This window comes from Ahaetulla prasina, chromosome 1, assembly GCF_028640845.1.
Source record: "Ahaetulla prasina isolate Xishuangbanna chromosome 1, ASM2864084v1, whole genome shotgun sequence".
Classification (NCBI taxonomy): Eukaryota; Metazoa; Chordata; class Lepidosauria; order Squamata; family Colubridae; genus Ahaetulla; species Ahaetulla prasina.
This window is the reverse complement of record NC_080539.1, coordinates 156,637,958-156,653,332: the sequence shown is the minus strand read 5'-3', so window position 1 is coordinate 156,653,332 and position 15,375 is coordinate 156,637,958. Positions and strand designations below refer to the sequence as shown.

General features: G+C 35.4%; 1 protein-coding gene across 1 annotated transcript in view; it reads left to right on the top strand.

Annotated features, from left to right (window-relative positions):
- The window catches only part of NBAS (NBAS subunit of NRZ tethering complex), a 167,790-nt gene that overhangs the window by 111,154 nt on the left and 41,261 nt on the right, over positions 1–15,375 (top strand). Inside the window, exons 39-43 of the mRNA XM_058178795.1 lie at positions 54–130; positions 1,836–1,973; positions 3,922–4,151; positions 11,029–11,139; positions 14,953–15,203. Of these exons, the coding sequence (XP_058034778.1) occupies positions 54–130; positions 1,836–1,973; positions 3,922–4,151; positions 11,029–11,139; positions 14,953–15,203 (807 nt within the window). The remainder of the gene's footprint in view (positions 1–53; positions 131–1,835; positions 1,974–3,921; positions 4,152–11,028; positions 11,140–14,952; positions 15,204–15,375) is intronic.

The window sequence follows — 15,375 nt, the reverse complement described above, 5'->3', positions numbered from 1 at the left end:
AAAAGTTGGAGATGTCACCATTTGAACTTTTTATGTCTCTTTCTCTATTGCAGTCCTGTTACAGTTGGCCAGCGAAGCTTTGCCAAATGACATGACATTATCTCTTGCTTACCTGCTTGCTTTACCCCAGGTATGTCCATGGATGAGACATGCTTCTTTGCTGCTCTAATCTCTTACTTGCTCCTTGTACTATTATATGAATTTAATTTCCTTTATAGGATGAACATACAGTATGCTTCGGCTCAATAAAAAGCAAGCTTCTGTTATATTAGGCTCTGAAGAAATTTCAACACATAATCTGATGTGCGGTTGCTGGGGGAAGAAATCATACTTCCGCTTCAGTCTTGTGCAGCAGCCTTTCAGTGCTGCGGTTTTGATTCAATTGACACTAAACCACAAAAATCAAGCCATCACATCAGCGATAACCAAATCCTAAACCATGCTACTTTAAAAGGCCCGACATTAAAAAGATACTTTTTTTAAAATTCACATGAACAAGTTATCAGGCATACGCAATTGTTTTTCACCTCTAAAATGTTGATCTTTTGAGTAGACTAACATTATAGGCAAAGACTATATAAATTCATGAAATAAACCTTCTAAACCAATTCAGTGCACATTGCAGAGCCGCAAGCCTTCCTCCTCCTTAATTAGTTGTAATTTCTGAATATCAGACAGAAATAAAGTGTAACACTGCATAACTTGCCTGGTCATTATTTATTTATTTTATTGTCACATTCACATCTCAGACCAATCCCATCTAGCCAGGCTAATCTGAGCTTCCCCTACCACTTCTGGTACTCAGAGTTGGCACTTATTATTATTTTTATTATTTGCATTTATATCCCGCCCTTCTCTGAAGACTTAGGGCGGCTTACACTATGTCAAGCAATAGTCTTCATCCTTTTGTATATTATATACAAAGTCAACTTATTGCCCACAACAATCTGGGTCCTTACAAATCATTCCAAAATCATTGTTTTTTATTGTCTTATTTCAGACTGTTTCCCCCCCCCCCCGCCTCCCCCAAAGTTATAGGATAGCCAAAATAGAGTTAGGATTTGCAGCTGCCTCCAGCTGTCAGAACTTTAAAATACTACTGCTTTTGGATTTTGTGCTTGAGGCAGAAAAAATAAATAAAAGTTTGACTTTGCGATTTGCTGATTAGATACGTTCGTTGTTATAGAAATGGCTCGTATATATTAAGTATGCAAAAGCAAAAAGTTGAAGCTGTAATGTTGTTATTTTTATTGTGCTGCCCCAAAAAGAATTAGAAGTTAATGCTTTTTCCCCCCTTTTCTTTCCTTTATCTCACACTTCTTTCTCTCCCTTTTCCCTTCCCCACTATCTTTATTTTCACTTGTATTTTATATTTTAATAAATTTAATAAAAATAATAATTATAAGAAGAATTTAGAAGTACTGGATTTTCTTTTCTAAATTTAAATGAGGCTGTAGGCCTCCAGTCAAGCAGAAGAAAAGATGTTTGGGAGTTGGGGGCAGGAGAACATCAATTCATCTGAAGTTCTGCATAACACATGTGCAGATCCAGGCAGAATGGCCTTTGTAATTGACCAATGGAAATTTTATCAATGTACAGATTTTTATAAGTGCCATCCAAGATTTTTTTTGTATAGTAGCCAATATGCTGATAACCATTGGAACCTCCACCGCCCTTTTATGTCATAATTTTATTTATTTTATGTTGTAAAATTTTATATTATTTACGCCATACTCTTTTGATTATTATTATTCTAGAGTAGTAATTAAAGACATGATATGCTTATCAGTATAATTTTGTGTTGGCTACATTAATTCTTTTCTTTAAATCTCTAGGTGGTGGATGCCAACAAGTGCTTTGAAAAACAGTCTCCTTCTGCTCTCTCACTCCAGCTGGCAAGTTATTATTATAGTCTACAAATCTACGCTCATTTGGCACCATGTTTCAAGGATGAATGCCACCCCCTTTACAGGGTTAGTTTATATTTATTTATTTATTTCAACAAATACACACTAAAACTAAGCTATAAATCCAATGTGCAAGTTAAATCAAAATCAGGAGCAACCTACTTATCTTAGCCGACTTGAATATTGACCTTTTATCTTGAATCCTGTAGAAGAACAAAATCCCCAGTGTAGTTTTTCCAAAATAGACTTCAGGCTGGACATGATTACGAATCTGAATTTTCCATATGCTTAAACCCATATTCTGGAAGTTGTTTGTACCACAAGCTGACAAGTACTATATAGTCAGATAAGTTCTTTATTTTGCAGATGTAAGCCAACGCAATATATACCATAGTCAGCTGTGGAGTTTACTTTTTCAGACAAATGAGTATACCTAAGAGTATCAGTCATCTCTAAGTATGAGAGTGACACATTCCAAAAATATTTTCTACGAGGTGTTGATATTAAAACTTCCAGAATTGCTAATTTTAATTCTAAAAGCAGTCATTTTAGCTTATTCAAAAAGAGGTAAAGCTAGTATGTGAATATACTATATATTCCAAATAATTAACTTGCTTATTTTTCAGAATTCTTACATTTGTATTTCCTATCTTGGTCTGTTATTTAAAAAGAGGAAAAATAAAGAAATCCAATTTAGTTCATGTAAAGAGCTGGATTTGAAAAAAGAGGGAGAGGTATACATTTTTTTTTAATATAGGCACAGTCCTGCCAATTGCTACAATAATGCTGATATATAGGACTGTTTTAAAAATAGTCTGTCAAGTCCAAAACATTGATTTAACTTTTGAAGTGGTGGTTCTTAAGAGAGATTTTGAGAAAAATTACTATAATTAAAGGGAAGGATACAGCAACTCACCCTTCTTTATATCAATTGAGGAGAAAGAGACCTGTGCATTAAAACATGTATTTGTTGCCAGCATGTATAGTTAAATCTTCAACTTCAAAAACTGGCAAGACAGCAATATAGGTGAAATGATCATATTTTGTAGATTGATAAGCTTTTAAAATTTCAATATAAGTAGAACACACTTTCTGGAATGCAGTTATATGGTATCAAACAAGTAAATGGTGTTTTAGTTATTGATAACTTAAAAGAAACCTTTATCAGGTGTCTGTGAAGAGCAACCAGTAATATTTTATAAAAATAGAATGGGATGTAGTGAAAGTGGTAAAGTCATAGTTATATAAAGTAATATTGTAAAATGCACGAGTTTTTATTAGGTATTTGCACTCATGATATTTAATTTGAACTACAATTTGGAAAACTTTTAAGCTCATTTCAGATCCATCCAGAAGTAAAATCTAAATCTTTGTTTGAAAATAAGAGACTTGTAAATTGACAAGGAATTAACAAGGAAATTAACAAGGAAAAATAAATTATACTTGCTTTTGAAAAATTGAACAAAATTTGTTCATGTAGTAGTTCCTTATAAAGAGATAAAGCTGTCTAATTTAAAACAAAATAAAGTCTTTAAAAAGAAAAAGAACTCACTGATCACTTTTATTTCCTGGCAAAATTGAAAGAAATGTTAAATAGGTTTAAGAATTTGGTCCTGGAATAATTTTTAAGAGTTTGAGTGTTTCCCCACTTAAAAAAGAATACATTTATTCCCTGTCAATTTTTGTGTTCAATTGTAATTTAAGAAATGAATATATTGCAAAAGTTTGCTAGTGGAGGAATCTGCAAAATTTGAGAAACTAAGGTGGTTTTTGATTGTTGCTGTTAGCAGTTTGTTTTAAAGAGAAGAGTTTTGTTTGTTTGTTTGTTTGCTTGCTTGCTGTCTTGCTTTTCTTTGGAAATGATTAAAAGGTATGAAGGTAAGATGTTTTCTCCCACCCTCTGCCCCCAATGTGCCCCCATATTTTGAAGACAATTAAAAAATATCATCACAACATTCAAACATGATTAATTGGACAAATGTAAATCTCATTGTGTTGTGAATTAATTCTACAGGCTGACCCCAAAGATTTAATTCAGATGGTCACAAAGCATGTTACCAACTCCAGCTATGCAGACTGGCCAGAAGAAATAGAAACTCTGATTAAACATCTTCAGTACTATAATGAACGACTCTTGGATTTCACCCAGGCTCAAATTCTTCAAGGGCTTGGCAAAGGAGTGGATGTCCAAAGGTTTACAGCAGATGGTCAATACAAGAGGGAAACCATATTAGGTTTGGCAGAGTAAGTGATGTGTACTTTTAACCTGTCATATGTAAAGTGCAGAGCAGAATATATTTTCAACTGCACTTAGTCAAGAGATGTTTGTATTATTATTACTTTTTTTAAACAAGTTTTTATTGATTTTTTAGTTCCCCCCCCCTACACACATACATGGTTTATGAACAGAGTATTGGCCATACCATGTCTTATACAATTCAATATATTCAAATATATTTTACTTAGTTACAGTTTTTGCCAAAATATATTTTTTTCGTAATTTTTATTCATATCCTAATATTTCCTTGCTCATTTCACTAAGTCACATCTTTCGCCCACGAGTTCTAATTTCTCCATTTTTATTAGTATGCATTCTCTTTAATTCCTTTTTTTTTAACTGTTTCAATTTTTATCCTAATATATTCAAATATATTTGGGGTTGCCTTTCTTCCATTTCATCTTTTCCTCTTCACAGCAATCCTTTCTTCTCATCATTCCTCTTCCTCCCTTCTTTCATCCTACCTACTTTCTTCTCTCCTCTCCTGTTCCTTCTCTACTTCCCCTTCCTTTCTCCCCCTCCTCCCTACTTCCACCCTATCTAACATTCTCTCCTACTCTTATTTCCCCTATCTTTCCTCCTCTCCTCTTCCCTTTCTTCTCAATGCTCCAACACTGAAAAAATTTAAGAAAATATTGGATAACTATTTGTCTGAAATGGTGAAGGGTTTCCTGCCTGGGCAGGGGGTTGGACTAGAAAGCCTCCAAGGTCCCTTCCAACTCTGTTATTATTATTATTATTTCTCTCTCCCTCCTTCTCCCTTTCCATCTCTCTCCTTCTTCTTATCTCTCTCCATTGCTGTATTTATTTTCATTTCAATATTTCTGGTGTCCAGGCAACCCCGATTTTCTCATTTATTGAGTATATTTCTCAAACCTCCCCTCATATATTTTAGTTATTAACATTGTCTTCATCTTATTCCATTTGTATTTTACAATCAATTAATACAACCGTCCACCCATTATTTTCTTAGAGTTTTTGTTCACAATTTCAATAATTATTATTCTCTTCCAATATTATACATCATTTACTAACATTTCAATTTCATATCCTTTTACATCTTAATAACAATCATTTTCACTTATAAACCATACTATATTTCACATTCCACCTGCTGGACTATTTATTATTATTATTTTTTAAAAAACAATATACTTCTTTTTAACCTTCTTTACAATTTTATATCTTAACTTCAATTAATTTTTCCATTCTTTTATATATTTAAATTTTATTTCCTTACCATCAACTATAATTCTCTCTCATTCCATGCTTTCTCAGACACAAAAAGAAAAAAAAACATATATCCCATTATATCTTCCACATTTCATTTACTTCTCCATTTTACATTAAACAATATATTCTTTCTTTTTTAATCCCTTCATTCACTTCATTTCATCCTTTTTTACTACTCTTTTACAATAATCTATATATTTCTTCTAATTTCCATCATTGCTAAGAATTTCTAACGCTCTTTTAATTTCTTTTCTACTATTCATTTTTCCCTACTTTTAACCATTTTTCTTCTGTCTCTTCAAAGTCCCATCTCTTTAATATTTTTCTCCCATTCTTTTATCTTCTTTTTTCTCTCTTTCTTATATCTTCTTTTCCACCTCCTTTCTCTAACTTTTACTCTTTTAATTTTCTCCAATTTTTCTCCACTTCCTCCTCTTCTCTTTATTCTGTCACTGCTAATCCCAGTGTATCTATTTTTTTTTTCACGCTTTTAGTTTTTCCCTTCAATCTTTTCTTCTTTTCTTTTTTCCCTTTCTTTTTCAAGGTATCCTTCCCCCTCTTCATTTCTATTTTTCCACTGTCAATCCCAATATCATCATCTGTATTTTTATCCTCACTCATTTCTTTTTCAACATTATATTTTTGTTGCTCTTGTTTCCCATAATTTCTTCGTTTCTTTTTTTATTTTTAAGCCAGCTCTGCTTGTTTATTCCCTTTAGTTATTTATTTTAACTTATGTATAGTCCACATTCAAGTCCAAAATATTGTCTCTCCCCTCCTTTTTTTTTCCTATTTCCAAATGCAAGCCAGTTCAGATGTTTTTTTTTTCTTTTATTTTTCCGGGTCGCCCTAATTCCAATTAAGATCTTTCCAGTCTTTTGAAGGTATTCCACAGCTGTTTAAACAAGTACTCCTTCGGTGTTCCTTTTTCTCTTAATAGTCTAAACAATGCAATGTTGTTTTTTCCCCTCTCCAGTGATGTTTCTCTCCAATCCAAAACTCCCAGCAACAAAGTGTCACTTGTTAATTCACAAAACCAATTCCTTTGTCGTCTTCTCTTTAATCCTTTTGTTAGCAAAAGATGCTTTCTCTCAATTTTCTTCTCCTTTTAATATTTATTTTTTCTTCCAAAACCAATTTTAAGTCCAGATGGAACGTTAGTTCTTTTCAGGCTTTTGTCTTAAAAATCCTCTTTGCTGTTTGTTTCCTCTCACTTTAAATTTCGTGTGCCAATTAGCTACTAAATTCAAGCCGGAAAATCTCTTGAGCTTTTTTTTTTCTTTAAAAAAAATTCTTCTTACCTGCAAGTTGGCCAATCACTCCCCCGGTAACAATACTCTGCTCTGATCTTCCCTCCTGCTCAATCTTCTTGTGTGGCCATCCCGACTTTGGCAGCTCCTAATGGCTGCCTTTCCTTGTCATTGGGTCAAAGGCTGGGTGCCCTGTTCGCGCCGGCCAGTGCCTTCTTTCTTCGCTGTCCCTCCAGGACAGCTATGGTCCATTACAGGACCCCCAAATCGACTGGAATTTCAACGCTCTTCCAGGAGCTCCCAGGGTTCATGTCGTCTCGTCGTGATGCTGGCCACGCTTCCTTTTATTATTATTACTTTTTTATTATTTCAATTTATATAGATACCCATCCCAAATCCATGACTCTGGGTGGCTCAGAGCAATTTAAGTAATATGAAGAAAAAAAAGTAACACATAAAACAGTATAAAAAGCCATTTAACAACCCAGTCATTAGCCAAGGTATACCAAGAACTGCTAAGAACAACCACAATTGTACAAAAGCAATTGTACAAGCTTCATTGCATAGCTATAGCACTTAGGCTTATATACCACTTCACAGTGCTTTAAAGACCCCTCTAAGCAGTTTTCAGAGTCAGCCTATTGCCCCCAACAATCTGGGTCCTCAATTTATTGACTTTGGAAGGATGGAAGGCTTGAGCCAGTGCGGATCAAACCCCTGGCACTGAGCGGAATTAACCTGCAATACTGCATTCTAACCATTGCACCATCATGGCACATTCCTGGTTCCCCAAAGCCACTAGCAAAACCAAGTCTTTAAGATCTTACAAAAAGCCAGTAGGATCAGGGTCAATTTGATCTCCAGAGATACTGCATTCTAAAGGGTGAGTTCCATGACAAAAAAGGCTCTCTTTCTAGGGCCTGCCTGATGGCATCCCCTAATAGCCAGCACCTAGAGAATGCTTTTTTGCAATAATAATAGTGATATTACTTATGCTATCATTGCAGATTTGTTCATTTTCATTAAATAAAAGTGTTGGATTATCTAGTGGTATTTTAAAAGGTATAATAAAAAACACGTGATTGTTAATGCAATGCGCATCACATTTTACAAAGGAGAGGACTCCAGTCTAAAAATATAGGCACCAGAAAAGGTGCAATGTATTGGTAATTTTTTCCTATTTATTTCTTTTATTTATGGTTGAATACTGTTACTTAATTTATGAGGATCAGGAGGAGGTTACTTACATTAGAAAAAGGTTCATTGTACTTCAGCTTGCTGTAATATTAAGCGCTGAATGTGAACAGTAACTCTGCAATCCTGTGAATGCTTAATGTATCATCTCTAAGCATGTGCCATGCAGATCACTATATACAGGATAACCATCAGTGACATCATGGTGTTCCTTATTTTCACATACCGTATATTTTGCTTTTCATAGTATCACTTTCACAGGTTAAAGTAGATTAAAACACAAAAACACATGTAGTAGCTGGTTCCATCATTGCTTTAACTGCCAAACCATAGGAAGATTGCCTGGCAACCGTGAAATCCTTCTCTGGGGGAATTTTTTGCAAAAGAGGATATTCGACCATATTTTCTAAGATGTCTTATTGTGTGGATCTGGAATATATGTATATATACTTGACACATAATGGAGGTAGTTATTGAAATACGATTTCTCGTTCAGCGATTGATCAGAATTATAACAGCACTGACTGAAGGGGACTTATGACCCAACTGTGAAGTTGTGGCTGCTGCAGCATTCCTGCAATCATGTAATTGTGATCCAGGTATTAGGTGCCCAGCTTGTGATTATGATGTCATAGTCAAGCTGTGGTCACATGATCACCATTGTGACTTTTCCTATCGGGTTCCTATAAGCAAAGTCAATGGGGAAGCCAGCAGGGAAGATTAGAAGTTGTTCCCATAAGTCATTCCCACTATTTTTTTTTCCTAAGAACCCCATTATGGAATAAGAGATTACAGGAATGTCATACTCCATAGCACCTTCATGCTTGCCAATCTATCCATGCTCCATAGCAGCTTCCCTTGGTCCTTGCCAACCTGCTTGTGTTCAGAGGTGCCCGCTGCCAGCCCCTGTTGGCTTGTCCATGATCAAATATGCCTGCTCCAACTCAGAGGTTCCCACCTGTGCCCCTGCCAACCTGCCTATGGCCAGAAGCACCTGCCTGTAGTATCTTCTCACCGAACCATGGCACTTGTGTACTTCCCATGCTCCTTTTCTGGGGCTTTTGCCTCTTCCTGCTTAATGACCCACACCATCCTGAGGTTATGACAGCAACCTGGACTACTGGGATTGCTGTTGTTAAACAATACAGATATGTGATATTGCATTTCATATCTGCATTGCTTAGTGATGGAAATTTTGGGCCCAATTGCCATTGGGACTACCTGTATATATGGAGGACTACCTGTATATATGGAGAGGGAGAGAAATGCCGCTGCTTTGATTGAATCTTTGCGTGGTGTTTCTGAGACTTGATAATAAAAGCTCCTTGAGTATGAACCTTACAAAATTATTTATCTTATTTGTCTCAAAGTACTGTATCAGGAGCATATCAAGAAACCTTCACATTGCCTTCAAAGGAATGTGGATTGCTACTTCTTATCCCTACTTATAGATACTTGTGAGAAAGTAAATTCCCCATTCATAAAAGGTCTTCCTTGGTTTCAACTTTCATTGGCAAAATATACAGCTCTTGGACTCAATAGTAATTCCCCCAGTGCTTTGCTACAAGTTATATATGCCCCTGTATGATATTCAACTTTCCTAAATAAATTTACACAGCTAGATTGGCTTTTCAGGGTCTTGGTAAAACTTTATATTTTTTATATTCTTCAGCAAAATATGCAGCTCTTGGACCTAATAGTAATTCCCCAAATGCTTTGCTACGAGTTATATATGCCCCTGTATGATATTCAACTTTCCTAAATAAATTTACGCAGCTAGATTGGCTTTTCAGGGTCTTGGTCAAACTTTATATTTTTTATATTCTTCAGCAAAATATGCAGCTCTTGGACCTAATAGTAATTCCCCAAATGCTTTGCTACAAGTTATATATGCTTCTGTATGATATTCAACTTTATGTGGTTAGGTTGGCTTTTCAGAGGCTTGGTCAAACTTTATATTTTTTATATTCTTCAGCTTTTTTACTGTCAACATCAAGAACGAGATTTATAAGGATGTGAATAGAAAATATTGGTTTCTATCCAGGAGAGTGGGGGTTAGTTAATCCCTACTAGTAATGCACACTGCAGCTTGAGAAGTTTCATATCTAATGAAAGCCTTTTTGCTTGACTTCAAATACATAAATAATGTTCCTGGGACCCAAACTGTAGCCTCTGCTGATTCCACATTAATAAAGAAATTATTGAAATGTGAATAATACTTTCATCCTTCTTCTTCTTCTTCTTCTTTTTTTTTTTTGAAAACCAGACTTTAGAGTCTAGTCTCTTTCACTCAAGTTATATGTTTTTTATAATATTTTTAGAGAAAAATAAAAAGGGATGAAAGTTTAGTTTCTGAATAATTTTATTGCAGCAGGATGTTCCAAACTTACCAGGCCATAGAACCTGTTACTTGATGGGGAAAAAAATCCTGAAACCTCTGAACAAGAGGCAAAGCTCTAGCAGTGTTAAATAGGCTGTGTTCAAGTTAACTTTGTGGAGGGGAGGCTTTAGACCAGCGGTTCTCAACCTGTGGGTCGCAACCCCGTTGGGGGTTGAATGACGATTTGCCAGGGGTCACCTAAGACCATCGGAAATATGGGAAGTATACTTGCGAGTCAAAGAATCACAAATTTGGCTTCAGGCGCGATGAATTAAAAAAGAGAGAAATCTTTGCTCTGATGTCTTCCTCTCAAGCCAGCTGCAATCACTCCCAATCGCTAGCCTAATCTGGCTTCAGGCGCGATAAACTTAATAGGGGAGGAGTCTCCGCTTTAATCCTCCGTCCTCAAGGCAATCACAAGCAGTTCAGATCGCTAGACAATACGGCTTCAGGCGCGATAAGTTCAAAAAAACAGTTTGCCGCTTTTTTCCCCTTCTGCGACTGCTGAGGCGCGCTGAGATAGCTGCCTAAAAAAAAATAATTTTACGGTTGGGGTCGCCACATTGTGGGGAATTGTATTAAAGGGGTCACAGCACTATAAAGGTTGAGAACCACTGCTTTAGACTGTCATGGAACTTAGAGTTCCATTGAAATACCCTGGCTTAGAGGAATAGATCCTATAGATCCTGTTCTGTTTTGTAGTTAAGCATTTTTTCCAATTGATTTTTTACTTAATAGCTATTAAACCTTTTTTTCACATGTGCATTATGATTTCTCATTAACCAGAACACTTGAAGAAAATGTGTACAGTATAGCTCTCTCCTTGGCTCAGCGTTATAATGTCCCACTCTGGGAAGTTCATATGACACACTTGGAATTTCTTTTCAGCGACAGTGGGTAAGTACAGAAGCTCAGTCGTTTTGTTTATTTTAAAGGCAAGTATCCAGAAGGTGGAGCTCAAGTGAACATTCTCAACTTGATTAGCTGAGACAGTATCTATAGTTTTGTGCAGAAATACTCAACTCCTTTTGGTTTTTCTGAATGTTTGCATGTTTGAGTTTCATGTGGCTCCTATCAAAGGAAGTCTGAATAAATAATATATGAATAAGACTTTCTCCATTTTTTTCATAAACAAAATAACCCAACATGCAATTTCAGTATGCTAGGGCCACTTGTATGAATATTTTATTAAGCATTTAAGGCTAATTTGTCCTATATAAATTCCATGAACTTTCTTTGGTCTCATCGCAGTAAGTTCTTATTACAGTTTAAGAGACTCAGCATAACCACATAACATAAATGTCTGAAGACCTCCAATTTTTATTTTAAAAATGTGTTTATCAGTCAGGAGAAGTTTCCAAACCCATTTTTAAAGCTCTGGGGCTTTATCATTCCACAGTCAGAAACTTGACAAAATAACTGAAGAGCAGAGTATAAAATTACCCAGAAAATCACAAAACTCCAAAATAACATCCAGTGATCTATAGGCCTCTCTTCCCTGAGTCCATCTTCAGAAAAGTGTAGTAAAAGTGAGATTGATAGGAGAGTTACAAGACAGAACATAGAAAACTAAGCAGAAGATTGATGCTGACATTAAGTTTGCCAAAAAACAAAACCATGTAGCTGAACACCCAGAACTCTCTGGACAAAAACTTGGAAATTTTCAAGCTGCATTGATGTTATTAGATCTATTTTGGGGTTATTGGAACCAAACACCACTTTCTACTATAACAGCCTCATACTTATATGGATGTGTCATTGTTTGGGGATGTTTACTGCCTCGGGACATGGATGACTTGCCATCACTTAAAAAAGCAAGAATACTGCTTTGTATTATAGAACTCTATGAGAGAATATCAAGCCATCTACCCATCATCTGCAACCATAGCACGAGTGGGCAATGATGCAAGGCAGCAATTCAAAATATACAAGTACATCTGCAAGAAATGGGGACTATCAGATGAATAGTCAAGACAACCATTTGTTAATACATAATGCGTTGTATATATTTTTATTGTTATATATTTCTTATTGTTTAATACAGGTAGTCCTGAATTTACAACCATAACTCAGCCTAGATTTAAGGTTGTAACTTGTGCCAATTGATACATGGGTTACCATGTGACCAGGCCCAATTTTACAACTTTTTTTGCTCTGGTCATTAAGGGAACCCATTTTACTCAATGGCTGTTTTTTGCCAGAAATGGAAGTAAACACTGGTTTCCGGTAAAAATCTTCATAAATTGAGGTTAAATGGCTATGAGGTGCTGCAAATAGCCATAACTGTGGGCTGTGGCCAAAATGTAATCTGGGACGGGGGAGTTATATAAACTATGTAAATTGAGGGGAGCATCATCAGAACTTTGAAACCAAGTTACAAGGGATCATGGAGTGTTATGTGGTAGGTGCTTGCTTATCTGCTTGAATTGTATACTAGCTTTATTATTAATATTAGGATGTTATGAATGTGCCTTTTAAGTGATTTTATAAAAATGAAATGATAAAAATTAAAAATCAATTTAAGGTTAGATACGTAACCTGGTGCCTTCCGTATGTTAATAATAATAATAATAATAACAGAGTTGGAAGGGACCTTGGAAGCCTTCTAGTCCAACCCCCTGCCCAGGCAGGAAACCCTACACCATCTCAGTCAGATGGTTATCCAACATTTTCTTAAAAATTTCCAGTGTTGGAGCATTCGCAACTTCTGCAGGCAAGTTGTTCCACTTACTAATTGTTCTAACTGTCAGGAAATTTCTCCTTAGTTCTAAGTTGTTAGAGTGCAGTTTCCCTATCAGAAATTACCACCCTAATGACAAAGCCTGGTGACACCTGTAGTCTAAAACATGTAGAGAAGAGAAATTTGCTTAACCTCTTCTTGAGTTTTCTGATATTTCTTTCTGGCACATCATTCAGAACCTTTCTTCCTTCTCTTGAAACTATTTGTTCCAGGGTAAAAAAATTACACCTGGAAATTTAGGGGAAAGAGAAATAGATTATGACATAGTTTTCATATCATTCCTCATTGCAATGTGCCTTGGTTAACAATTTATCTATTTAGGCATATAGCTTGTAAAAATTGTATGAGATGAGAATGAGCCATTTTCAGCTGCATATGGGAAAAAATGGCAGGATAAAATATTTGTAATAATTGTTGGCAGACTAGGTTACTAGGTATGAATCCAGTCTGTGTTCGTCCATCCTTGCCTCATTCATCATTCCACTGATATGTAAGTTACCTTTGCAATGACACAAAGTAGAAAGCTACAGACAGGTTGGCTGAGTGCTTAATTTTCAGTATCTTTAGAAAATCATTAGTTAATACATAGGTTCTACTGCTGTTGCATATAATTCTAGGAGAAATTTAGCTACAGCAACATATACATGTTGCTAAGCAACCACCCAGTTTAGATAAAAAGAAGTCTGCTGAACGTTGAATAAATTTTATATCAATAAGAAAGCCATCTAATAACATGGACCTAAGATAAATACTTAACTGATTCGCCTTTGAACAGAGGGCTATGAGACAAGGAAGCATAGTGAGTGGAAACAGATGGTACCTCTTAGAAATACAAGTAGAAACCTAAATGATGTAGGGGTAGAAGCAAAAGGTAACCAGTACCATACTGTTTATACTGAATATTCAGTGTATCATTATACTGAATCAAAATCATGTTAAGTACTAATACCCCATTATAAAACCTTAGTAAGACCACACCTGGAATTTTGTATCCAGTTTTAGTCATCACATTATAAAAAAGATGTTGAGACTTTGGAAAATGTGCAGAGAAGACTTGCAATAAAGATGATTAGGGGACTGGAGACTAAAATATATGAAAAAACGGTTGCAGGAATTGGGTATGGCTAATCTAGAAGGACTAAGGGTGACATGATAGTAGTGTTCCAATATTTGAGGAACTGCCACAAAGAAGAGGGGGTTCAACTTATTTTCCAAAGCATCTGAAGGCAAGGCAAGAAACAGATGGAAATTAATCCAACCTAGAACTAAAGATAAATTTCTGACAGTGAGAACAATCAACCTTGCCTTCAGAAGTTGTGGGTACTCCATCGCTGGAGGCTTTTAAGATGATATATGACAGCTACCTATCTGAAATGGTATAGTGTATCCTGTTTGAGCAGGGGGTTGGACTAGAAGAAGACCTCCAATGTCCCTTCCAACTCTGATATTCTATTTCTATTCTATTCTAAACATTAAACTGCAGCATTATTAGAAAAGCTCACAATTTTGATTCATTTGGACAAAATCCACACCAAAGCAAGAAATTATACTTAGGATTTTTTCTTTTTTCTATTGTTTAAAATCAAAATTAACTTTTAATAAATGTTGTCCTGCACCATTTTCATTGTTTCTTTTTATTTATTTTTTTTGCTATGAAGCACTGTTCTAAATTACAAATAAAAGCTTATAATTATTACATTATTAGAGTATCATGTTTACATACTGGATTTTTTTTATTATTATTATGTCCTTGCTGAGTTTTTAGAACTGTAGATAGTTGTGCTTATGAGCTAGGCAATTGGTTTGAAGATGATAGTTTAGGATTTAATGCAAAAAAAACCCCTCTCTTTTTGAAAAGATCATCATACTTAATATTGATAACATCGTCCAGTATTTAGCAAAAATTAAACTGGTAAATTGATGAAATGGGTGATTTCATTTATTACATTTTTCCTTTGTTTTCTGTGCAGTTTGTCCACAGCTGCAATAGAAGACCGGGCAAAAAGTCTCGGCCTGTTTGAGACTCTGAAAACTGTTCCAAAAGCCTTTCATGAGCATATGACCAAATACGTATATCCTATCATTGAAGGAAAGGATCACCAGCGCTTACTCTACTATTTCACACTTCTTGAGAACTGTGCTTGCTCTGAATTTGTGAAAGATACCATCAAACTTGAAACTCACATACGACTACTGAAAAAATTCAAGGCAGTTGCACCAGGTACAAGTTGTTAAGGTTCATAATTACTTAACAAAGCTGTATGTCTTTAAAGATTAGGCTGCAGTTCAGCACTTGTTTGATGAATTGAATCTTCTGTGCAGTTGCTTGTTTCTGCCCGAGGTTAGTTTGTGAGTCTCTGAGAAAGAAAGCTGCTTATGGAGATCAATTAATT